Raw genomic sequence first — 26,611 nt, 5'->3', positions numbered from 1 at the left:
ATGTGCAATGTACATACTGTATGTAAGTTCAATGTAGGTTTTGTTGTTGTCAATATGCTGCACTAATCAAGACTGAAAATTGCCCTTTTGGGTAATTCCGATAAGCTTGGTGTTAACAATACATTTAAGTGACATAAAATGCTGTAAATACTGTAGTTATTTATTCTAGAACTTATACATATGCCTCACTCAAGTCTGAAATGAAGTATAACTGCCAAGCTAGCATAGTCGGAAGTAATTGGAAAGCCCCCTGGAGAAGAATGCAGAAGTATTAAACAAACAGAACCATTGTAAACACACAAGTGATTTGCAGGGCGGCGTCTATGGTTTTTGCTGCTTATGAAAATGAAACAATACATAGCTGTATCAACCAGGGATGTTGATTCTGAACCTGGAACAGACTTTTCTTTTACTTTTATTTGCCAGAAAATCAGCAATCAATTTAGATGGTGAAATTGGGCAGAATTATTTAACTACTATTGTACAATACTATTGTATTGCATTGTACAATCAATTACCTGCTGTGTAGCACCAGAAAACAGCTTTCCTGGACCAGATTTCTCCATACCTGGTATATGTTACTCAACAGTGATGGAAGACTTCAATGGGCTGAAAACCAACCTAAACCCTCTGAACAGCAAAACACATTGATTGGTTGACTGTATTTTTTAGCTTCACCCATCACATACTGGTTCACAGATCCTGCCCCTTCCATCCCTGCTGTCAATACTGTAGACCAGTGTTTCCTCAACCTCTGATTGAGTATCCCCAGACACATCCAGGAATTAGATGTGTTCCACCTCAAGCACAACTGATGCGACTAATCAAGAGCTTGATTAGTTGTATCAGGTGTGCTTAAAGGTACAACATGTAAGAGGTTTGTTTTAAAACATTATTAGAAGACCATTGTAAATCGCTTCCTATCATTGGAAAAGGCTCACTGACATGTTGACTCACCCTCTGCCTGTATTTATGGTTCTTAAATTCAGGTTTCAAAATATACAGTTGATGGATTTATACTCTGAACCAAAACATTGTATAGCTGTATGATAATTCAAGCTCATTGGTTGAAAATTGATTCTAATTGCCACAGCCAATGGCATGGGGGGGTATTCCTCTCTTGACTGTTGTAAGTCCAAAATTACCTATCGTACCTTTAAGAAGAAAAACAACAAGAATTCTAATTCCGCCAGGGGGCACTCAAGGAGAGGTTTGGGCACTACTGTTGTAGACGGAAGTCTTACCTGCTTGACGTTATACCCCGTCTTGGCGCTGGTCTCGATGAACATTACATTCAGCTCTTTGGCTCTCTGCTCTCCCTCTTCAATTGTAATTTGCCTGAGGAAATGTTTAAATGACAGATGTTCTTTGAGCAAAAAGCGCCAAAGTCAATCCAAAGGGAAATTACTGATTCAAAGCAGAATAGATTAAGGGGAAATAAGTCATTCCATTTATTTTCAGACTAAAAGATTTTTAAAAATGATCTGCTGAAGCATATAAAATAAAACACAAAAGAGTGATTTGCCTGAGCATGCCTCATAAGTTGCTGTTTTCCACTGCAATCTTTTTTCATTAATTAATTGATGGTAAAACTGATTCACAGCTGTGCAGGCAGATAGTAATTAAAGCGCATTTTGTTGACACACTAATGAATGAATCTGCACTTGGGTTTCTGGAGAGGGCCATTGGCACTGTAATAAAAGTAGTGACTCGTATTGTTTCCTGATTACATGTAGCCAGCTGGGACATGCGCATGCTTACAGTAAATTACACTGCCCACAGCCCTAAGGGAGACTGCAGCATTGTAAAGAGTTGGCTGGACACTTTGCTCATTTTTCATTGGGAACCAGACAGATTGTGATACTTCATAATTGTGTTATTCAGCAACATCTTAATTATGAGAGACATACATGGTTCAAAAACAATGCCGGTTCCCTATTAAATTGAATTATCGCCCAACAATTGTTGAAATGTTGAATGTATTTGAAAACAACTGCACATATACTGTAGCCTAATACAGAGTATGTACTGTAACTAGTGCCGTGTATAATTTGACAGGGGATCAGTGGAGCGTGTATACCATATAGAAAGCAATTTATTTCACTTGTAATGAACAGTCCACCTCAACCATTCATCAGAGGTCCCAAAACTAATGTTAAGGAACCAGTGCTGCAGCCATTATACCATATTCCTGCTTATCACACAGCTTTATCCTATTTCAGAAAAGTCCTCCTTTTCATTTAGAATTACTAACATAAAAAGGCACACAAATTTGTCAAGTAAGACAAATACATAGATATACAAGTATATGCATACATAAAAACATTGGCTCTGTATTCACTGAACCTTATCAGAGTAGCATAGCTTTGCTAAAGTATGTTTACATTTGAGTGTTCGTCTTGATAACTGTTGTTTTCGGAGAATGACTCAACATCAGCTATATACTTTTGCCTGGAGAGAGGAAGCCGTCAGGCCCTTCTCGTCAGGGTGAAAATGGCTTCGGCCTCCTCCAGCCCTAGTCCAGTGAAGCTGGATCCACTCCTCACTGTGGTCTTCAAGATAGACTCATCATTACCGTAGCCGACTTCACTGTCCCACCTGATTCTGAGTTTGCCTTGAGATGTAACTATTGATTTAGACAGGAGCAATTTTCAGCTCTGAGACAAAACTGACTAAAGTGTGCAAGTCTGGAAGTCTGTAGCCTCTTTTTTAAGCAAAAAAGACAAAGGGTGTTCCATGTTACCAATTGCTGTAAAAACCTGCCTGCATTTTTTTGTCTGTGGGACTTTAGAGGACGATGGTGTCTTAAAATGAAAAGTTCTTTGGGCAGACATTTGCAATCACTGGTGAATGGGATTTAAGTCACCCTGATGATAACCACAGGCTTTCTTTGGTGGTTCACATCTTGGATCATCACGTAGCTCCCACAGAAGAAATAGAAATGAGGGGCATGCATGCTGTGGGTCACATATGGCTTCCACGGCCCACCAAATGGGCTTTGTACTGAGTCAGGTGGCATCTTTCTTTTTCCTTCAAATGCTTCAAAGGAAAGGCTTGGATTAGTACAGAGCAGCAAATGGGAGTGTCTTGTTTTGTGCACAGCACAATAATCTTCAGCGCCACGACATGAGGATTAAATTATCATCATCATTTCATACCAACTCACAGCGATATGGAATGCCTTGCGACCACGCCAGATTCTACAGCTGCTTTTTAAAATGATCTCATCCAGAAGCAGGAGTAGGAGGTCGGTAAGTGCCTTCACCTTCAACCTATTCTGCCCCCAAATAACCTAAACAATACATTGGCAAACATAAAATCAGTTGAATGTCTTTCACAACATGAATTATTTTCTTCATAAAAACAGTTGGCAAGATACTCTTGCTAACTGCTGAATTCGCTGAACTGTGTTAGGTGACATAAAAATGGCTGCCGAACATAAAAACACCTGCATTTAATTGAGTCTCAGCTAAGGACAGTTGCCAATTGAATCCAGGCCACTGCGTTTACTACGCCATTCAACAACTTCGAGAACTTCTGCCTCAGCACTCTTTTACTATAGCGTCTTCATATAAAAGGAGGAAATCTGCACACCTGCAAAAGAGGTGGAAAAGTACACAAAAAAACAGAAGAAACTCAGTGGCACACACTGATGTATAGCACCGAAACATTAAATAAATGCACATTCACACGGTGTAGTACGCAATTGTTACGATATGGTCTTCAAAAAAAGAGGAAAATGCATTTACCAGGTAAACAGTGAATATATTGTTCTTAAAGTCTCACATGCTGTTTTCACTTCAGAGAAACCACTGACCTGGCAGAAATTACACCAGAGATGGTAACAGAAATGGCCACGACTTATATTGAGATCAAAAGCATTGCGCTTTCTTAAAGCACAGCATTGCGTGACGAAGCCACGATCTGGAATCGACTGTTGATCCCTTCGGCAAAAGGCTTTTGTTCGCCGGCACTGCTAGCTTTTACCCCAGTAAGGTGGATGATTCTAGCAGACACTGGTGGCTCATTTGGAACAGCCCTATGCCATCTGCTTCTCTGGGAACTAATTTCCGCCAAAGAAGCACATTGCTCATAGCCAGCACTAAAGTAAACACATTCTAAGCGTCGCACTCAACGAACATGGCCCAAAGTAAAAGACAATTCAACGTTAGGAAGTCATACAGACAAACAGACTGTGACAATGTAAGTATTCCGCGGTGAACACTGCACACTCCTGTTTATGAACGTTGTATGCACTCCAAGCCACTCCGAGCACATTTTTTGTCCCATCTGCTGCAGTCCTTGGGCTCCATCGGCTAATATGTCCGGGACTGAATGTTAATTGACTGATTGTTGGTCCAATGTAGAATCTGCACTCCCAGCACTTTCCTGCCCGATGATCTGTCAATTAGACTTTGGCTGGAGACTTGAGGAAGCCTGTGGGAATGTCAAGTTCAGGCGGATATCTCGCCCGCGTCCCAATGCTAATAGCCTCCTAAATGTTATTACCATGCAATCCACCCCTCTCGCAAATGTACTTCAATTGAACGTCATTTTTGCATGCCGATGTGCTGCCGAGGCACTGTGGGGAAAATCGTTTTTTCCTTATTGCAAACGGATTGCTTTTTTTAAAGCGAGCTTGCTGTAGTCAGGATTGGCAGATGTGTGTCTGGTCTGGACTACAGCCAGAGGCTGTCCGCTGGCTGCTGAATCCAAGGAAACAGGCAAAGAGTTCCAGAGGCGACTGCCTCAAGTGCCAACTGATTCCTGGCGCATGCTTTGTACACCATGAGTAACTACTTTCTCATAAGCCTTTTTTGCTACTTCCTGTTTAAGTATTATTCATTCATTGATTCATTATCCTAACCCGCTTATCCTGAACAGGGTCACAGGGGAGCTGGAGCTTATCCCAGCATACATTGGGCGAAAGGCAGGAATACACCCTGGACAGGTCGCCAGTCCATCGCAGGGCACACACACCATTCACTCACACATTCATACCTATGGGCAATTTAGACTCTCCAATCAGCCTAACCTGCATGTCTTTGGACTGTGGGAGGAAACCGGAGTACCCGGAGGAAACCCACGCAAACACGGGGAGAACATGCAAACTCCACACAGAGAGGCTCCGGCCGATGGGGAACCCAGGACCTCCTTGCTGTGAGGCAGCAGTGCTACCCACTGCACCATCCGTGCCACCTGTTTAAATATTATAATTTACCTAATTATTTAATTATATAAGTAAATGAGAACATAAGAATGGTTGGTGATGAAAACAGGCCATCCAGCCCACCTCGACTTGTGATTTACTAACATTATTGTGTTATATAGCACTGTGCAATCTGCTCCATGCACTATATGCACTTCTTCCTGACACTCTTGCTGAGATTACCAACTTATTTGCACATCTCCCCCTTTGTTGCACAGACAGACAGCTTGAATTAACTTGTCACTTCATTTCACAAATGTAAAAAGCTAACTCAAGTATGGCTTGCAATGTATGCACTTTGAGCAGTTTCCATTGTGACTCCAAAAGCCATTTACAAGCGTTGTACTATACAGAGATTGACATGAGCATGGCACTTTAAACAAAGCCAGTAAGGGAATGTCATCTGCCTAACAATATCACCAGTCGCATCCAGATAAACTGGCCCCTTGAAAGCGTATTCCTCAAGAAAATTCCCCTGCAGAGACGGAACAATAAGTACTCTGAATTATGACACTGGTCTGTATGATATGGTGGGGGCTGTGCAATCCAGACTGCATCATAATGCAAAGGCATTCATTAAGAGGGCCCAGGGGTTATGGCCTGGGATGCTTTCCATCCCTGGCACTAATTGGTAGGCAGTGCTGCATGGGAACATGGCTGCCTGCTGTTGTGGAAACGGCATATCTGGCCGACACAGAGATGTCTGGCCAGTGAAAAGCCTCAGAAGAGACTGCTAAGGGATGTCGTTGAGCAGACAAGAACACTGTATCTGACCACACACTTGCTAAAAATCCTCAAAATGTTGATATATTGATTTCTTTTTTATTATGTCAAATTAGCTAAGCATTTGGTGGAATTTAACAGTGAGAATAGTTGTTTCGTATTTTTACAGTATAAGTTGAATCATTGTTCATATCATTTTCGTTAGGATAGCTGACCATACTCATAGGGACACAGAGGCTAGCCCTAACATACTCAGAGCTACATTAGTTATTACACAGCTGTTAATCTCGACTCACAGACTATTTATCACTTTGCTTAAATTTGCTTTGTAATATCTATGTTGTTGCACAAATGAAGCCCATTATCACAAGGCTACATCTGGTTACCCACTCTAAAACTCTACAAATTGTTTGAACAACACAATGATTTTGTGCAGGAAAACCAAAGAAATTGACCAAAGAAATTCATTGGTATTGAGAGATATCTTTTACATGTATGCTAAAAACTCTAGTAAAGCAGGTATTGGGTGTGTTATTCATGTGCAGTTATACTTGTGCAGTTTTTAAATTCATATTTGAAAGCGCATACCCCCTATTTTGTTCAAAATACGTCCTCAAACACTAACATTCACTTGTGTTGGTGGGTAGCCCTGTGCAAGCGAGCTCTCATTAACATTGCATAACATTATATATGGTCGCACCGTAAAGTCGCGATAGATTTTGTCGATTGTTTGTCAAATATATCCGAAATGACCCACTTGGTTTGGACCAGCACGGAGTGGATGTTTCCTGATAAATATTTCAGGAGCTATAAGTAAAGGTACAGATGAATCATCCTTAATAGCAACCTTTGCTTCTTTTTTTAACAACCTCCTATAAATTATTCAACAGATAACACCAACCTTCTCCAGCTTCTACCCAGGCAATCATGTCTATTCCTATAGACTCAAACCCTGGCTGGGGGAAGATGAAACAAAAAAAAAAAATCCCAATTTTCATTTCAATCAATAGAGTGTTCCCTCGCCCACCTGCAGTGATTTAATATGCTGTGTTTTCTGATAGCTAACCTTGTTTATTATAAGCCGGTTTCTTCCAGCTGGAATGTGTCACATTTCATTACTATAGCCTGGGAAACACAGACCGAGAGGACTTATTACCTAAATGGATGTGAATTTGAGGATTGAACAATGTGCCACTGTGTTTTTGATTTTGATATTGATGGCGAATCTCAGTAGTTACAAAAACCGAAGTATTTTATTAAACATTATTTTAATAAATATGCTAAACTTGACTCTGGATAAAACCCACAGACAAAGTAGCCCTGAAAGAACTGCGATATGAAATATGCTAATATGGTGTTTTATTTTTAATCGCCATGACAGGATGTGTCAGAACATGCAATTAATTAACAATTAACAAACACAAACAATGCTATGCACCATTTAGCACCTTTACATTTGCATTATGTGGAACAGGATAGAACTGTGTTGCTGCTTGAATCATGCTTGAATCAGATTCTGTCACAAACCGAACAATGAAAGTTTCTTTTCTGGGAAACAAAAGAGAAAATGGAGACCTGGCTGACTGAATGTTATCATTCCTTAAGCAGGGACATTAGAGCAGTTGCCAAATGGATTGTAAGTTCACTGTCAGCCCTTTTGGATTTTAAACAGAAGAAATAAAAACAGCTGCTGTGATGAAATTGAAATGAGCGTATTATAAAATGCCAAAGATGGCCCTGGTTGGCATATGCAAAAATGGATTATCCACAAAAACATCTGTTTGGCATTAGTTTCCAGGGAATGTATGAGAAAAGTCTTTGATACTGATTAGAATAACAACCCATATTGTCTTGGTTGCTGTGGTAATGGATTCAAGACACAGATCTGAACGGAATGGACTTTTTTCACTCTCGCACCGCCGAGACTGGAGAGCGAAGGCAGACACAATCGGTTCTTTCAGTTCACTGCTGTTAAGCTTAAAGCTTAAAGACAATACAATCTTTCAATGCTTATGTTGGGGTAAATAAATTCAACTGCCCTCAGCCGGCCTCGATTGATTATTGTTTTCCGTTCAAAGCTGCACCCTCCCAGGAATTCTCCTGCGCCACAAGGAAACTGGACTGGATTCTGACAATGCTGTGGAAATGTTGGACATGCGCTGCACATGCTTGTGCTGTTATGTTCCTGTGTTCTGTGTGTTAGTGTATCATTGTTTAGTATTATTTATTCTTGTAATTTATTATTTTTCATATTTCATGTCTGGTTCTGTTTATTTTTCATTAGTCTTTGCACTCGTCCTCCCCTGTTATGTCTGCGTCTGAATGTTTTCCAGTCGAGTCACTCCCCTGTCTGCGTGCCCCACTATTCGGGTGGTTACGGTAGTTTTCGGGGTTCAACATTTTTTCTAAACTCGCGATTCTTACTTCCTGCTTTTTCTTGATAGTTAAATGTTGTAAAGCACTATTCTTACTAACCACTACTAATCTAGGTTTTGTACAGTACTAATCCGATTAATATACTTACTGTCTGTCTAACTAACTAACAATCACTTTTATTGGGTAGTTTAGAAATATTCACGTTACTAACTCACTAACGCATCTCTTAGCATGTCTGCGCTGTTCTATAACTCCGCCTTCCTATGCTATCCCTTATTACTCATTTGTTTCAGCGAAGTGTTCGCACCTGTCTCTTAACTATCACTACGTCTTCAATCTATGCATTGTCTACTCTCTAGTCCAGAGCCGTTTGTTTTACATGTGTGTCTTTGTGAATCCAGTCCGCGTTTTTGTTTTCCCCCTCGTTATTGTCCCATTACCCTTTCATGTGTCTCACCTGATGTTTATTTGTTAGACCGCCCTCACTCTCATGCCCCGCCTAGTTTGTCTCATTCCCCTGTGTATTTATATCTGTCCTTTTCAGTTGCACGTTGCTAGTTCGTCTTGTCCTGTTTCTGTTCCCGAGCCCTTGTTTCCTTCCCCAAGTTCTAGCCTCCTTGTGCCCTTGCCCTTGCCCTTGCCCTTGCCCTTGCCCTTGCCCTTGCCCTTGCCCTTGCCCTTGCCCTTGCCCTTGGTTATCTGCTTATCTGGTTTTCCTGTTTTGACCCCTGCCTGCTTCCCTGGACTATTCTTTGTGTTTTGTGCAATTCTGTACCTCTGCCTGTTTGGACTGACCCCCTGGATTTTGACCTGGCTTGTTTTGTGACTACGCTCTGTCTGCCCCATCACCTGTGAGTAAACTTGCCATTTTCCACACCCCTGTGTCTGCTTCTGGTTCCTCTGTCCTCCCCGCCATAACATGTGCTTTGATTGACAATCTGCCTTTTGTGGTTCACTGTCCTAAATGGGGCGACACTGACTGTAAGAGCAGTCGTCTGGCAGTCGGAGGGTTGTTGGTTCCATCCCGCACTGGGTGTCGAAGTGTCCCTGAGCAAGTCACCTAACCCCCAAATGCTCCTGACGAGCTAGTTGGTGCCATGCATGGCAGTTAATTGCCGTTGGTGTGTGAGTGTGTGTATGAATGGGTGAATAAGAAGCATCACTTGTACAGGGCTTTGGATAAAGGTGCGATATAAACGCCAACCGTTTAAATAACCATGATGCAACGGCATAAGCATCCCATCCAGCCTGAGCTCCTGATGCCATCCCGCGGCCAACGCGTCGGCGTCCTCAAAGCTGAACCCTCCCACCGTCTTCATGCGCGACCTTCGCAGAGACCGTTAAACTGACAGGAACAATGAGACTTATTGCAGGTTGCGTGGCTGCGGCACTTCAGCTAACCGGCAAGTTATTCTTAGAGAGGGGCGAGAATGTAATCATTGCGTGGGTATACACGAGGCGGTCACGTAAACGAGCAGAAAGAAGAGAGAAGCGAACGTTAAAACCGAGTCCAAAACCAGGCCACGTGCCATGCATAGCCTGCGGCTAGGTTTGGCACAAGCCATGGAAACATTGCGATATCAATAACCCACTGCGCCAACAGGTAATTGGAAACAAGTGAAGCTGTGCAGCGTCCCTAAGAGAGAACCGTAACGATTGTCTCTTGCTTGTAAGGTCTACGGTTCAGGACGGGCAGAGGGAACCCGATATCAAACAGCATTGTGAACAGGTGTTAGGCTGTTATTGCTGGTGGGAGACCTCAAGAAATCTGCCAGCAAACTGCACTAGCGTTAATAAACCACCACACAGGCAGCGACAAACAGAGACTATGGCTGTAATGTTTTTTTTTTAATCCTTTACTTAACCAGGGGAGGTCATTTGTGAACTTGTTTCTCTTTTTCAAGGAAGCTCTGGGAGAAATGCCAGAGAACAGTTGAGAGGGGAGGGAGAAAGACAAGAGAACGAGGGTAAAGTCCCTGGAGCAGTTTTTTGGTTAAGGGCCTAGCTCAAGGGCCCTTCCTTTTTCATTTCAGTATCCAACTTAATTTCTCCAGATGCAATGCCTTTGTACCCAATGTCGAGACTGCCATGTACATTACAGATCTGCAGCATTATAAAACACTGACACTGGCTCTTATATTTTATTACATTTGCGTAGAAGCACTGCAGACATATGGATTAACTACAGTTAGCACAAGCTGTTGAGATATAGGTATAGGTACCCAACTCCATCCATTCAGATGCTTAATTCACCAGAGATTTTTTTTGCCAGTTTAATTTATGTGGAATGTACTGTAGGTGTGATCTCATTCTGCGTTTATTCTGCTCTCAGATCTTCCCTGGAAGTATTAAGCAGCACGAAAGAAAAAAAAGGTCTTTTATGAGAGAAAGGAAAAACATCGGATCCCAGGGGTTATTCTAATTCACAGCCTGGCTCGCTTTATTTGGAAGCAATGCCGCAAAGCTGTTTGATAGCCATTCAGGAGAAGGAAGAAGGAATAAGCCCATGTATTATAACTGATAATTATAATTATAGATGACAAATCTTCAATAGCGCACACAAATCAAAATAACCCTTTGTATGAAAGAAAAGACCAGGGGGGGAAAATGGCCCCCCTGCCACCAATCACCCCAAAAACCCCCCCTCCACTAAACACCACCGCCAATCACTTCTTTCAGACTGGAAAAAATGCTAATGGATTCAGCACGAGATGGCCAAGGGCACAGGCTTCAAGGTATTTCTCCTGACAGATGCTCGCTCTCTTAAATAGCCAGCTTTAAGATGACAAAGCGGGGTGGGGGAGATCAAGCCTAGCAGCAGGCTGTTGTGTTCACCCCCTATCCCCGGACCCCCGCTCCGGCCCCCACCCTCTGAGGAAGTACACAAGAATATTTCAGAGGAAACGTGCAGAGCTACGAGGCTACATATCACGATAAGATCATTAGGCGGCAGCTCATGCCCTTCCCCCAGCAGAAGGAGCTCTGCTGGGCTTTCATCTGGAAATGTTTCGGTTGAGCACTGCGTCACTCTGTCTGACAACTTCAAACTCACGACAAGGGGCAGAGGCACGAAGAGACACTGGGGTACAAATTGTGATGTGAGCGGTAGACATGGCTGACCGTATAAGGGTAGACTTTCCGGAGTGTTCTGTGTGGCATCACCAGATATGACAATGCTACGTTGGAATAAGGTCAATGAAGGTGCTGGGCTTTCATGCGGAAATGTTTTGGTTGAGCACCGCGTCACATCTGACAACCTATAACTCACAGCAAGGCGCAGAAACACAAAAAGACACCGGGGTACAAATTGTGATGTGAGCAGTAGACATGGCTGACCCTATAAGGGTAGACTTTCTGGAATGTACTGTGTGGCCTCACCAGATATGAACATGCTATGTTGGAATAATCTTGCATTAAGCAGAAGCTGAAATATTTTCTATTTTGTGGGCGAGATAACTTCCCAAGACAATACAAATATTTTTCAAGCACCCACTTCCACCAAAATTAAGGGGCACTCACCTCTTATCTGCCAGGTCTGTTTTATTGCCCACTAACATGATGATGACATCACTTCCTCTTTCTGTTCTGACATCATCAATCCATTTTGAAGTCTGCTGGAAGGAATTAACATCTGTGGAGTACAGGAGGCACAGAAAGGTGTTGAAGATGCATAGACAAAATAATGGTTTTTTGACCATCCCCTGTTACAGTTAAGAGCAAATGTAGATCTGACTAAACTGGGGTAGATTTTATGGACTTGGACTGTAACAATATCAAAGGTGTGTTTCAGAGTCCCTGTGTTTTCAGACAAGATTTCATCCACCTGTCCTATTGTGGCCCCCTTGTGGTTGTAGCACAAAGACGCAGTCTTAATTTCTGTGATTATCAGGGTATGGAAAAATCACAAGTGGTTCTAATATCATATCAGAGAGATGTTTCTGAATTATTTATTACCATGTGATAGTTGTAGAACCATTAGCAACATCATCATCATAATCATGTCTAGTGAAGGTGCAGCTGCCAGATCTCAGGAAAATATATATTTTAATACTGCCCCCTGCTTAAATTTAAAAGAGTAAATAACTTCTTTGTTAAACAGATTTTTATGCCAAGTTGCCAGATGTGGCCAGCAGTACAGTCAATTATGTTTACCGCAATCCTGTAATGGAGTGTATCATGCTAAACCTACCGCATGTTTAAAGGTGAAAGTGCACGGCTGTCTTTAGCACACAGCCTATAAAATTACACTTGCAATCCTTGTCCCAAGGGACCCCAGATATTTAAGTGACCCCATTTCTCTCGCTCGCAAGCATATTAAACCCCGACCCTGATAGCTACGGTGGGATTTCGAGACAATAAACCTGTCTGTTTTCATTGTGGGGGAGAAAACAGGCAGAACCCCCTCGGGGACTGATTTACGGGGTCCCTGTGCGTACAGCGGAATCAGAAGGACAACCGCGGCGAGCGAGGGCCGAGTCCTCGATTCCCTGCGAGGATCCATAACCGCTCTGCAGAGAGCTGTGACATTTCTGACATCGAGTGCGATTACAAAAAAATAATTGATCAACGCGTCTTTCACAAAGGCAATCCTAAGGACTATCGCGCAGATTTAAACCATAAAGGGCTTTCTAAACACATCAAGTCAGATGATATGTTTTGACATTTTCTGTCTGAGGGATGTTTTCTCAAAATAATTCCTGTTTACATGACACCATTCGGCGATGCTGCTCTTGTCTCTACCAGAGGACCAGGCAGGACTGGCACAGGAAAACATTGGCAGCTGGTGGATACATTTAATCCTAGACATGCCACAAAGGTCAGATCTGTGACCAATTTATCTGTAATTCTATCATGAGTAATGTAGGAAGTAAGACAACAAAGGAAGTTAAGTAGCACAGGAAGTTCACAGGTGCCCCAAAGAATCCATGGAGAAAAAAAAAAGTGTGTGTGTCTGCACGTCATCGTGCGTGCATGTATGTGTGTGTGTGCATGCTCTGGGGGTGTCTGGTATCGCTATGTGTATGTATGAACGAATATTTTTTATCGGGAGGACACTGGAAAATTGAATGTCTGTGGATGAGGGTCTATTTTGTGATAAATTAACCCTCCTATTATGTTAAGATTTTATGACCGCTTTTATGTTAGGAGGCTAATTCAGCCCAACCGTTACAATAAACACACACTTATAGTAATATAAATATTTTGACACTTTGGTTGTCGCCTTCTTATTGTTTCCCAAATGACTTGCCTTTTATCCATAAATATGACAAATCTGTGATATTAGAGTGTGCGGTACAGTAAGTGAAAGTTTGGCACCTGCATGGGAAAGTGCCACCAGAATCATCCGCAAAGCAAAATAAAAATGGCTGTATATTTTCTTACATTTCATACAGTTACAGAGGGTGAAAAGAACCCCACACCACACATTTGCATGCAAAGTTTGTACAGGACTACTGCATATACTGTGCAGTAGTATGTTTATTGCATGAAAAAGAAAAATCTGCTTCAATACAGTATCAATATGAAACCAGGTTAACTGATTTTGAAGAGATGTCAAACACTAAATGGAGTCAAACTGACCCCAAACATAATAGGAGAGTTAAAGAGTCAGGAAGCAGATACACTTATGTGTGAGTGGATGGGAGGAGAGGCTACAATATTTGTACATATACTTTCACACTCATGTGCATGTCAAAGATGCAGCTCTCTCGTTGTTACCTTTTACAATATACTCCTGTAAAGTTTTTGGGTACGGTATTGTATATGACTGGGAATATATGACGCGGAAGGTCGGTGGTTCCCTGGTGCAGCCACGATAATATCTGCACAGCCGTTGGGCCCTTGAGCAAGACCCTTAACCACGCATTGCTCCAGGGGGGATTGTCCCCTGCTTAGTCTAATCAACTGTAAGTCACTTTTGATAAAGGGTCAACTAAATAACAAATTAATATATTTTAAAAATGATTGCTAGGTAAAATGGTATTGTTTTGATTCTCTATAAACCATTTTGAACTGCAAAAGGACTATACAGTTGGGTAGGTGTGTGGGTAGGTGTGGTGCACTCACTCGTGATGTCATACACCACGACGGCCACAGTGGAGTCACGGATGTAGCTGGGGATGAGGCTCCGGAACCGCTCCTGTCCCGCCGTGTCCCACAGCTGCAGCCTAACCTGGAGTTCAGAGGAACAGTGCAGAGCAGGATACCTCACACCCATACCTCGGGGAAAACGCTCCCTTATCGGGAAAATGCATACACGCATAGTAGGATACAGAACTGGTGTGCATTGAAATTCAGACAATTATGGAATGAAATTCAATTCATGAGCAACAAAAAATGCTTTATAGTACATGCGGGTGAATTTCCCAAACTGGCTGAATTCTGAGAAATGTGTTTCCAACAAAGGTAGATTGACTTGTATGAAAAACATTCACACTCCACATTTTGTCAGTACAGCGCCTAAACGCCATTTCCATGATGAAGTCAGTATGCCAAAATGTTCAAGGGGTTAGTCTGATCTTTTAATTTCATCTAAACCTTTTGAAAACTTAAACTTCAAATAAACATTAAAGTAATAATTTTAATAATTCAATTAGTAATTAGCAGTAAACCCTTCCATACACATGGGTCAAACTTCATTTGAGTGATAAAGTCAGTACACCAAAACTAGCCTGACCTTTACTGCTGCTTACTTGCAATGCAAGTAAATATGTACCTAATTTTTCAACCCTAAGGGCTAAAATAAGATATTTATATTTAAAATGACGGTAATAATAACAAATTTCCACTCTTTCAGACAAAGGGTGATTATTTGAAAATATTATTAAATATAATGCCTCATTAATGATTTGGCATGCCATGAACATAGATCATAAACACTGTATTATGATACTTCATTAAGTCACATTTTGATAGGATGCAAGGAATCAATTCATGATGAGAGTTCAAGATTTAACCATAATGACAAATGTAAAGGGTTATATTTTTGAAGATATTATATTTGTACTATAAAGCGATTGATTTTAGGAAGAAAAAAGCTACTCACCGTTCGGTCTTCTAAGTACATTGTTTTTGATAAGAAGTCGATTCCAATGGTAGCCTGTGATATACAAGAGAAGCATAATATGAAATAAACATTATTGTATGAAACAATATAGAATAAATAAAAATAATAAAAAATGTTTTGTTTACCTTACTGTTTACTCTTACTCTTTCGCTAACTAGGTTGTAACTGAAATAAGATTTAAAATCAATTTAGCTTGCTAGCCGGTCCCTGCCAGCACACTATAAAAAATAAAAGTACAGCTTGAATATGTAATGCAAAGCTGTTGGTCACTTTACTAAATTGAGACAAGTGTATGTTTTGTCAACTCTCTCCAGTGAAGTGCTGCAGTAGACTACACTTTGGCCTCTCAGTGCCACAGTGGTGTGTGCACCGGGTGAGGACCATGACTCCTGAGTTCAGAATCTTGACAATCTACTCTCTTCCCTAAGAGCTCACAACACAGTCAATTACAGTAAAATGGTTGACAGGGTCATCACGTTGGTAGTCTGAGTGGATATGATAGCCTGTCATAAGGGTTTATAGTCTATAAGTGAATGGACACTTTTATTTTATTTTTTTACAAAGAAGGACATTTCATATTCACGCCTGCACTAAATGTGTCTATGCTCTGCCTGTATTTTAAGCGCATTCACCATGCGCAATTACCCCTTTTCCAGCAAGGTCAACAAGGAAATGGCTGCCCCTTCTGGGAGAGCCTCTTACGGCGACCGCAAGATCCTCCTTAACTGCATATTGCAGTGTTTAACCAAGGCGCAAGCTGTCGTGCACCCGGCTAATGAATGACACGGCTTTGACACGGCTGTGCCATTACCCTCGCAGTGTCATGCTAGCGTCTGATGCCAAAAGAGCAGGACGTCTTCTTAATTGCTTCTGATTAGCATTTGTGTCTCGTAGCGAATCTCTGACGACCTTGAATTGCTGAATGAACCCCAGAACATGACCAGAAGATGGTCAACATGGTCTACATAGTACATAACAGTTACACCTTTTGGAAGTACCAAGACCGAGAGAAGGTTCTGGTAGTATCCTCGCAATAGCTTTGTTGCTACAGAGCCCTAAATAGAAGCAGGTTGGAAAAAATAGATGTTTCGGGACTTTAATGGGGCAATTACCTCTTGCAAGCCTCTCAGCTGTGTCAAAAGTTTAAGACAAGGCTGGACCCAATCAAAAGTTATAGCCACCGTATAACCCGCAAGAGACTTTTCAAACTTCCTGACAGATTTCACATTGCATACATTCAGCAGGGCTTTGGAAGTGCTTGAACCCTTCCTCTTCAGCGCATGTAGAGGAGAACAGCAGATACCCAGAGTGGTATGGCCGTTGACCTCAGTATATCAAAGAGTACTGGCTTTACAACTAAAAAGGTGGAGGGGGTGAAGCTGAAGGGTTATTGATCGAGGCCCCCGGTCTCAGAGTCGGGCGAGCTAATTCCCAACAGCCGACAAGAATGTCCAGCGGCCCATGTCTTCTTCAGAGGAAAACAGGCTTTGTAGATAATCTTGTCAGCCATGATAAGGCTCCCATCTGACAAACACAATTACCGATAACAGCAACACAACATGGAGGGGAATTCAGCCAGGTCCCGACACATTGGTTCACCGCTGCCTCACCGTGGATCATGGTGGCGGAGGGAGGGAGCTCAACCCCCTACGACCACCGGCAGAAACTTTTTTCTGCTTACCTGTCATGATTATTGGTTAACATTGTCAGAAATTATACTACTCATTGTACTCGGGAAGCTACTCCCATTTCATTAAGCGCAACTGAAAACAATTGTGCTGTTTAATGAAGCTGAAACATATATTTCTTTCGGTTGCTACACTATATAATACACGGGAAAGTTCAATTTTGGTTTAAAAATTGCCAAAAAGAAACGGCTTTCTCTATAAATTCATCAGTCAGTTGTTGTTTTGCGAAATGAAGGCTATTGCCATGAAATGGAAGATTCCATACAAAGGTGTGCATTGCTGTCTTGAAAGAAGAGAGCAAACTGGACTCCCCAGGACAGATAGGGAAGTGGAAGGCCCAGATTCACTACTGCACAAAAGGACAAGTAAATCTGAGTCTCTAGTTTCTGAAACAGGCTCTCAGCTTGGCAGTTTCATTGAACATTACCCGCCAAACATCAGCTTAATCTGCAACAGTGAAGAGACAACTCCGGGATGCTGGCCTTATAGGCCGCATTGGCCTTATAAATTACTGTCCAATCTTTGTTTTGCCCATCTGAACCTTTTCTGCTTGTTTGCCTGTTTCAGAAGTGGCTTCTTCTTTGAAACTTGGCCTATACGGCCAGCGTTCTGGAGTTGTCTCTTCATTCATGGTATTGGTTTAGGGCAGGGGTCACAAACCCTGTTCCTGGAGATCTACTGTCCTGTTGGTTTTCATTCCAACCTCAGCAAAGCACACCTCATTCAACAGCTAAAGATCCTATTGTGTCGATAATTAGAATCAGGTGTGCCAAATTTGGGTTGAAATGAAAACCTACAGGATGGTAGATCTCCAGGGACAGGGTTGGTGACCACTGGTTTTGGGTCACATATTATATATACACTATACCTGCATGTGCTAGTACAGCATTATGTGTAAGCCCATACTGTAACATGGATCCTTGATCAAATAGTATCAACTAGTATCTACATAGACTATTACTATATTATTATTACTATATTTTCTGCAACTGTTATTACTTTGTAGTCAATGTACGATGAAAAATAAACACCAATTCATGAAGTATCTATGAATTCTGATCCCCTCTCTCTCTCTCTCTGAGCCCCTGCTCGACTAAGCCACATCGTGTTTTATATTTTATATTATACAGAGACATGTGTTGCCTTGTTATGACCAGTTGATTTAGCTCTCTCTCTCTCCCTCTCCCTCCTAGTCCCATGTGCCAGATTCACACACAGAATGGAATCAACATCTCAATAATATGCCTGTGTCCGTGGCGAGGCCGTCTGCTCCACAGCATGCACCATAGGCCTCAGACACAGAGAGGTATGGCCCCTAGTGTAACGGGAGAGGGACTGCCTGAATCCGAGGTGGGATTTCAACCCCAGCCTCTGACTCGTCAAAATCTCACTTGACCAAACGCGTTGCCAGTCAGCTAAAGATATAATCGCTTCTAGCCAAGGGCAAAGACGTTCTTTTTTAATTTGAGGGTTACGTCATCAGGGAGCGTTGTCGCGGTAACCTGCTACCAGCCTTCACTTTCACTGCACTTCGCGGTGCTTACGAGCGAACTAGCCGAGCTAACCCTGCTACGCTAGCACCCCCAAACCACGCCTTGCTACAGACCCCCTGACTTAATCACATGCAATGCTCCAGCCCGCAAATCATTTAAAGGTGTGGAACTACTATATACTTCATACATTTAATGACAGAAACACAGCTAACCTATATAACTCATAATATTCATGCGGTTTCATACATGCCATTTCACACAATCTTCCAACTGTAAAGCAACCCACAGATAACATTAAAGAACTCTTTCTTATGTGAAAGGCATGATGGGTATACATTCTTGTCAGAGGAAAAAAAGCATACTTCTATTCTCATCGTTCTTGCATACCATCTTGCCAAAGGTGCAAAAAAGGGCAAAGATTTTCAGGATGAATGGTGGAAACAGACTTCCTGTGAGTTCAGTGTTAAATATAGAATCCCATACAGGGAACATCTCGCACGCATATCAAACCCATGCAAATTATTCATGACCTTTTCAATTTTTAATGACCACACTTCCACATTAAAACAGTGACTGCTGCTGCCTAGCCAGTTCTCCCATGATTCCCTGCGCCTGTGTCTTGTAATGATTGTGGCATACGTGCACAGCGGTACAATGATTAATCAGGCAGTGGGCTATAAGGAGGAAGAGGATGGTGAAGGATAGTGGCAACTGAAGTAATGAGAAATGAGTAATGAAAATGCTGCAGTAAGGCAGTAGAATCAATTTATGTCCATCAGAAATGCTGTATTATAGAATGACATTTCAAGTTAGCATTAGCATTTTGGGCTAAAACCAGAGCAGCCTGGAATCAAGCCATAACAAAACATTGTTATTTTGTTCTGGGAGAAACAACTGGCTACTGACAAACAAAATAAACTGGGTCCCTGAGGCTCTCACTGAATCCCGTAGAAAGGGGAGTAGAATGTCTTTGAAAAATACCTTTGGGTATTTCTGGGTATTGTAATCAACTGCTCATCTTTCAAAGGAAAATTGTGATTAAGCTCTGAACTCAAAATCAGCCGCAGTGCTGAGCAGCACATCTTATGGCCATGCGGCAATCTTGCTGCTATGATCGTTCTAGATTATTTCTTAGCCTCAGGGAATGGTTTGTATCATCATGCCAATCAGAGTTCACTGATCTTTGCCACTAACCAATCAGTGCTCCCACGCAAACTCTGTACTGCCCTGCTCTGTGTTTAGCCTGGTAGGATTATGTTAACTAGCACACTGGCAGTCAGGTTAACTAGCTGGCTCTATCCATACCACACTAAGACTCCTGCCTGATGGCTCCAGCTAAGTAAGTCTGGCTTGGTTAGTACTCAGATGGGATACTTCCTGGAAACAACATTTTGCTACTGGAAGTGAAATCGAAATAATGAGGATGCTGTGCAGTTTCAAATACTGCAGTCTTAAATTACCATTAAATGACAAAGCTGTATTTCAAAGATGGGCTTCTAATCATCCAATAGAAAACTTGACTAAAGTAATTACCACTTTACCTTGGCTGATGTTTGGAGAGCATTCTGGTGCAAAATGGTTGCCATGAATCACCCAGATGGTGTTCCACATTAGTGGACTCCTCTATACTATAAAGAAGTGCCCCCATACAATAAGATAAAGTACATTGAGATCTTGAGATAAAAGGCATTATATAAATCAAATAGATTTTTCTTATTATTGGAGTCTGCCACATTCTCGCTGTCCCCAGTCCACACCAGTCTTTAGACACAGGCTGATTTTGGGTAACCGCCAGCCTCATCTGTCTCTGTCTAGTTCCAAACAGTGCTGGAAATGCAGCAAGGAATTTGTCTTCGGGCCCGCGCCATCAAGGAGACCTGTACGGATGTGCCAGCCCCATCTAGCTTTTTTAATAACCCTTTTTGGGTGCTGCTGAACCTTGCCTCCTTCAGCCAGCTCCTGTCAGAGAATGAGCGAGTGCCCTTGAACAGAAGCTATGTTATTCATGGAAAAACTCTTAAACGTCCTACGCATCCTATTATTGCTGCTGCAGAGTTGCGTTTTAGTGTGTATGCATGTGTGTATGTGTTGAGATGATGTATGTTCACATATACAGTGGGCTCCAGAATTATTGGCACCCTTGCTTAAAATTGAGAAAAGAATGGATACATGGATAATGATCTATATTTTATGTTCAAACATGCAGGAAAGCTATATATATTTAAATGCATTTACTCTTATGTTTCAATGTTTTTTTCTTGAGTAGACATTTCTTTCCGAAAATCACATTCCAACAAATATTGTAGATAAAATCAAACAAAGTGAAATTGGCAATACAATTTTATTTTAGTTAATCTCAGTCTCAAATAACTATATTGTGTCATTCCATCCATTCCTGTTTCACTACAGTATAAAGATGCAAAATCCCTTTGTCAACCATCAGAATGGGAAAATAATTGTCAATTCAGAAGACATAGATGGTAATTGACCATCATAAGTTGGGTAATGGGTACAAAACAACGGTTAAACATTCCACTCAGCAGTGTAAGAGCAATAATAAAAAGGTGTAAAACACATGGAATGGTTGAAAACTTGCCAGGAAGAGGATGTGAATATTACTGTCAAATATGGCGGTTGGTCATTGATATTTTTGGCTGCCAGTGGTCCAGGGGCACTATTTAAGATCAATGGCACAATGAATTAAACAAAGTACAAGGAAAATCTGGTCATAGTCTTGGTCATAGGTAGGTTCTTCAGCGGTACTCCAAGCATACCTCAAAATCCACACAGAAATGGATTAAAGTAAAACCAACACATGGCTGTCACCTTTGCCAGGGTTGTTTGTACAAAGTATTAAACCAGAGGTGTCTGGAACTTCTTTTTTGGGGAATTTATCTTTTTTTTTTCCGACTTTGGTTGATTACATGAAATCATTAATAAAGCACACTACTTTGGAAATTACATGTTGGAAAATTAAGCTTATGTCAATGACTATATTCTTTTAGTTTACAGCACTTTTGTGCATATTTATAAAGGGTGCCAATAATTCTGGAGCCCATGGTACCTGAATACAACCTACAGTGTATGCTGCCAGTTTTGGCTCCAGCGAACACTTCTACATCATGAACAAACACCTTTGAATGAAATTGTAAAATGTTATAAAGGATGTTTCTTCTCTGTATGGAAAAAAAAGGATTGATCCATGACTCATTAACAAGTCATGGAAGTGCATGCGTAGGCGAGTATGTTCAGCTACTGCCTTTGAGGAGGGCTGTTGAAGCCCTGTAGACAGCTTTTGCTGCGGGACACATTCCGTGCTATATCCATAAGCGCCTGAACGTCACAGCTGGGAAGTTGCCAATTGGGCATCGATAGGCCCATTTCTCGCAAGACAAATAAGGCCGCAACACCCGCAGTGTTTAATTAAGCTTCATTGATTAGATGGCGACAGCTCACAGCGGCCATACAGAGCACTTAGAAGGCATGACGTCAGGCGATGCAGGGGGCATAAATTTGAAAGTGCGATTTTCAGCACTGTGGCTGAGAGCAGCATGAACTCTGCAGGGTTTCTGACAAACCAAGGCCTGATCAGCTCTTCAGCATGGCTTTTCCAGTGAAAGAAAATGTGTTAGTCGATTAATATTATTGTGCACTGTGATTGTTACGTCCATGTTTGTACTCATTCACTGCTATTGTATGATTATTTTTGTATCTTCTTGCTTTAGCAATACATTACAAGCATGAGCATATACTATCCACTCACTGAGCACTTTATTAGGAACACTACTAATACTGGGTAGGGCCTCCTTTTGCAGCCTCAATTCTTCATGACATGGATTCCACAAGTTGAAATCATTCTTTTGAGATTCTGTTCCACATTGACATGATAGCATCATGCAATTTCTGCAGATTTGTCAACTGCACATTCATGCTGCGAATCTCCCATTCTACCACATCCCAAATGTCTTCTATTGGATTCAGATCCGGTGACTGGAAAGGCCACAGAACATTGAACTCATTGTCATGTTCATGAAACATGTTTGTGACAACTTTTGCTTTGTGACATGTTACATTATCATGCTGGAAGTAGCCATTAGAAGATAGGTACATTGTGGAAATTAAGGGATGCACATGGTCAACAACAATACTCAAATTCAGAAAAATACTGACACTGGTACCATCTGTATGATTCATCAGACCAGGCTACGCTTTTCCAGTCTTCAACGGAACAGACCAGGCTACATTTTTCCAGTCTTCGATTGTTGACAGAACTGCCGCTCACTGGATGTTTTTGGTTTTTTGCACCATTCTGAGTAAACTCATACTGTTGGGGGGTGAAAAAATCCCAGGAGATCAGCAGTTACAGAAATACTAAACCAGCCCATCGGACACTGTCTGGCCCCAACAATCATGCCACGGCCTAAATCACAGAGATCACATTTGTTCCCCATTCTGAGGGTTGATATGAACAATAACTGAACCTTCTGACCATATCTGCATGATTTTATGCATTGCACTGCTGCCACATGATTGTCTGATTAGATAATCGAATAATTAAGTAGGTGTACAGGTGTTCCTAATAAAGTGCTCAGTGACTGTATATAGAATATATACAAGAAGCATATATTCTACTCTACTAAAACTGGTGCCACGAGGGACATTCAATAAAAATAAAATGAATTTTATATGAAAACATTGTCACTGCAATGTTTTTGACAACTACTTCAATTATGTCAGAAAATATGAAGATACTTATTTTTTACTTATGAAGATTTACTTATTTTCTGCTGGATCTCAGGAGGATATAGGTATCAACCAGGTTTAAACTGTTTTTAAAACAACCTCTCCATCATTCTGAAAATGCCTAAGCATCAGTGTACACAAACTGAAACAACAACCCAAAAACACTTTTTAGTGCATACCATATGTCCATTCTTAGGATTAGCCTTAAATAAACCTGTTATCATCAACGCCTGAAAGTAACAGCACATGCATACTGGAATGGTGATCTGAAAACTAGTACTCATGAAAAATAAACAATAGAAATTAATAGAGATATTAAGTAGAGTTCCATTACATGCACTTATAAAAAGTGCTAAAAGCATAATTTGACATAGTACATTTTCAACACTTTTCAAGTGAAAAGGCACCCTTTTTGTGGAATAACCCAGCTAACTGTACTTGTGTAAATCAGGAGCAGAGAAGTGAGCTCAGTCGCGCCTGGCAACCCACGCAGACCGACAGCTCCGACGGCACTTAGAGAGCGGTTCTGTTCCTCTTGGATATTGGAGCAGAGTTTGTGTTTCTGCCCTGGCAACATAGCCCATCCTCACACCACTGGCAGCACCAGTGCAACAAAACACCTGCTCCAAACACCCGCTCCAAGCACACACAAGTGTCACACACATATACCCATGCCAAGGTACAGGCTACCACATGCTCCCGCACCACAGTCAAGTCAATACCTCCCATAATCAGCTGTGCAGTTACTCAAACAAGCACTGCACACAGAGATAAGAGGATCATTCTGCCCAGGGTCAATTTTCACAAATCTGCTTCCATGTATTTTTTATAAACACTCAGTCGGAGTCTGAAACGTCTTTGAAAAAAGTGGAGCAATATCTTGTGATAACAAAAAAACAAAATGCATTTGTAAAGTGCTTTATACAGATGTCTTATAGAGAAGGGCAAAAAGAAAAGGGCAAAAAAGACAAGAATTTAAAGGTGCAATTTCAGACTTCTAACAGTCAAGAGACATAGCAGCAACAAACACCTTCAAACCACAACACTGTTTATCCCTCCCCCTTGCCTGTAAACGTGCTGACGTTGAAACAGCCTTGGCTGTGGCAGTTAGAACCAATTTTAAACTAATGAGCTTGAATTATTGTACAGTTATTCAATGTTTCGGTACAGAGTGTCGGGCCGTCAACTGTATATTTTGAAACCCGAATTTAAGGACTATAAACACAGGCAGAGCCTTTTTCAATGATAGGAAGGGATTTACAATGGTCTTTACAAAAATCTTACCAATTGTACCTTTATGAAACCTGAAAAGACATCACATAAGCCAGTTACCACAGCCTTCTTTTTGCTTTAAACATTCATTTTTATATGAATGCCTTGATAATTAGGCTCAATTACTTCAAATTAGCATGTCCACCAAGTTAATTTAGTCAGAGATATTTCAGGGAGACCAAGCAAGGTGGGTGCCAAACCCTGGTAAAGCTTGCATCACCTTGCCAAGCTCCGCATGATTAAAAACACTCTTCATGGGAAGTGAATATTTAAAAAACTTTCTAAATTACTACATTTTAATAAATTTATTATTCCTAGCATTGCCAAAACTGTTTTATTGCTCCTTCTTGGTTGGTTTGGTCTCATCAGATTAATCTACAGGGTTCAAGTTTTTATCTATGTGGTCACTTCTAGGCTACCCTCTAGGGCAGTGCTACACAACTCGACATCCTGCGGGCCGCAGTGTCTGCAGGCATTTGCCTAACCATGTGCTACCCCACCTCATTTCACTAATTAGCATATTATCTGAACCAAGCAGGTAAAATAATGGGTGAAATCAGGTGGTGTAGCGCACAGTAGGAGCAAATACCTGCAGATACTGCAGCCCGCAGGATGAGTTGAGCAACACTGCACTCGGGTTTTCAGCACAGGTTATTGTTTTTTTTTGTCCCAGGTTATGGTTTTGCACTTTGTTGGACGTTGCTCTTGATAAGAGGGTCTGCTAAATGCCTGTAATGTAATGTAAGAAAACTGCTTGTAGCATATGGTTGCATCTGCTTGCAGCCCCACCCTGAGCCTGCTTCTACCCTGGGTATTGCCCCCCTGCAGTGCCCTGGGCTGCCCCCTGTACTCATGTCTGACTGGGCACAGCAGAAAGGCAGCTGCAGGAACCGCAGGAAACGAGTGCTGCAGAACGTCTGCAGTGCACGGTGCTTAAGTAAGGCCAGGAGGTCCTGGGAACCTTTCTGCTAAAAGGTCCAGCTCTGCTGCTACCTGTCACCATGCCAATCGCTGGGGAGGTGACATTCAGCAAGCTCACACTCTTTAGGGAAGCTGCCACCCTTGGATACATGGAGACACACATGCACACAAGCACACGCTCACACATATTCCACACACAAAGACACACACACATTCCACAAACCTTCCCTGCTACTACAAAGTATAGCCCATCCATACAAAATTAAATCAGCGATTTGTCTTTTTTTTTTTTTAACTCTACCAAAGACAAAGGGTGCTACCATGCCTTAGCCTTCAACCTCAAAGCAAAAAATGGTCCTTACATTTCAAATCACTTCTCCGCTTTCATGCTCCTCTGAGCAGTTATTAAATGGAGTCCTCTGTAGCAGCTTGCAGAATGATTTATGAATATGCAAATTATTTTTGTCTGGAGCCAACTGTATGAAGTTGAGTTGATAGAGACGGGGGTTAAGAGCGCTTCTGGCAATTCTACACCTCTGGAGCTCGTTGTCAGAAAGCCAATGAAAAAAAGTGTGTGTGTCCTCCCGGTACTTCAGAAATGACCTGGCCTCCTTGGAAGGGTTAGGTAAGAAGGAGACACAATCTTTCCAATGAGGCGAATTGAAAAATGGCTGTAATTTTCTGTGAGGGTTTGTAAATTAATTACATTTCAATTAATTCTCCAAATTTACCTGAACTTTTCACTAATTTAGTTTTGTTTTGACTGTAATTATTTTGTCTTGATGAATCATTCAAATATGTTCTATATATTGTGTTTTTGGGCAAAAGCCCTTGCGTGAGTACTTCTGTTTCTTTGGGTGTGTCTGAAGTTGGATGTGTTCTTCAGCAGTCTCATTGAGTAAGCAAAGGGGTCTCTGGAGAAATGAAAGAAGACCCTGATCTAGGACTGTCACAGACACTAACAAACACGCGGGGTTACGCGTCTGTCTGTTTCACTCCAGGTCATGCTTCCCCACCAGTATGTCCTGCTGCTCAGGCAGAGACTGCTAGTAGCCGTGGGAATTTAAAAATGGCTGTTATAAACTGAGGTGAAAGATCTGAAGCTATTTTAGAGGCATGG

General features: G+C 41.7%; 1 protein-coding gene across 1 annotated transcript in view; it reads right to left on the bottom strand.

The window, feature by feature from the left end:
• The window catches only part of LOC133128468 (ras-related protein Rab-6B-like), an 83,235-nt gene that overhangs the window by 13,354 nt on the left and 43,270 nt on the right, over positions 1-26,611 (bottom strand). Inside the window, exons 3-6 of the mRNA XM_061242006.1 lie at positions 15,354-15,407; positions 14,375-14,480; positions 11,828-11,939; positions 1,245-1,338 (exon numbers count right to left, since the gene is read on the bottom strand). Of these exons, the coding sequence (XP_061097990.1) occupies positions 1,245-1,338; positions 11,828-11,939; positions 14,375-14,480; positions 15,354-15,407 (366 nt within the window). The remainder of the gene's footprint in view (positions 1-1,244; positions 1,339-11,827; positions 11,940-14,374; positions 14,481-15,353; positions 15,408-26,611) is intronic.

The sequence above is a fragment of the Conger conger genome, chromosome 5 (assembly GCF_963514075.1).
Source record: "Conger conger chromosome 5, fConCon1.1, whole genome shotgun sequence".
Taxonomy (NCBI): domain Eukaryota; kingdom Metazoa; phylum Chordata; class Actinopteri; order Anguilliformes; family Congridae; genus Conger; species Conger conger.
Note: the sequence above shows the minus strand (reverse complement) of the source record. Positions and strands in the feature narration are given on the sequence as shown.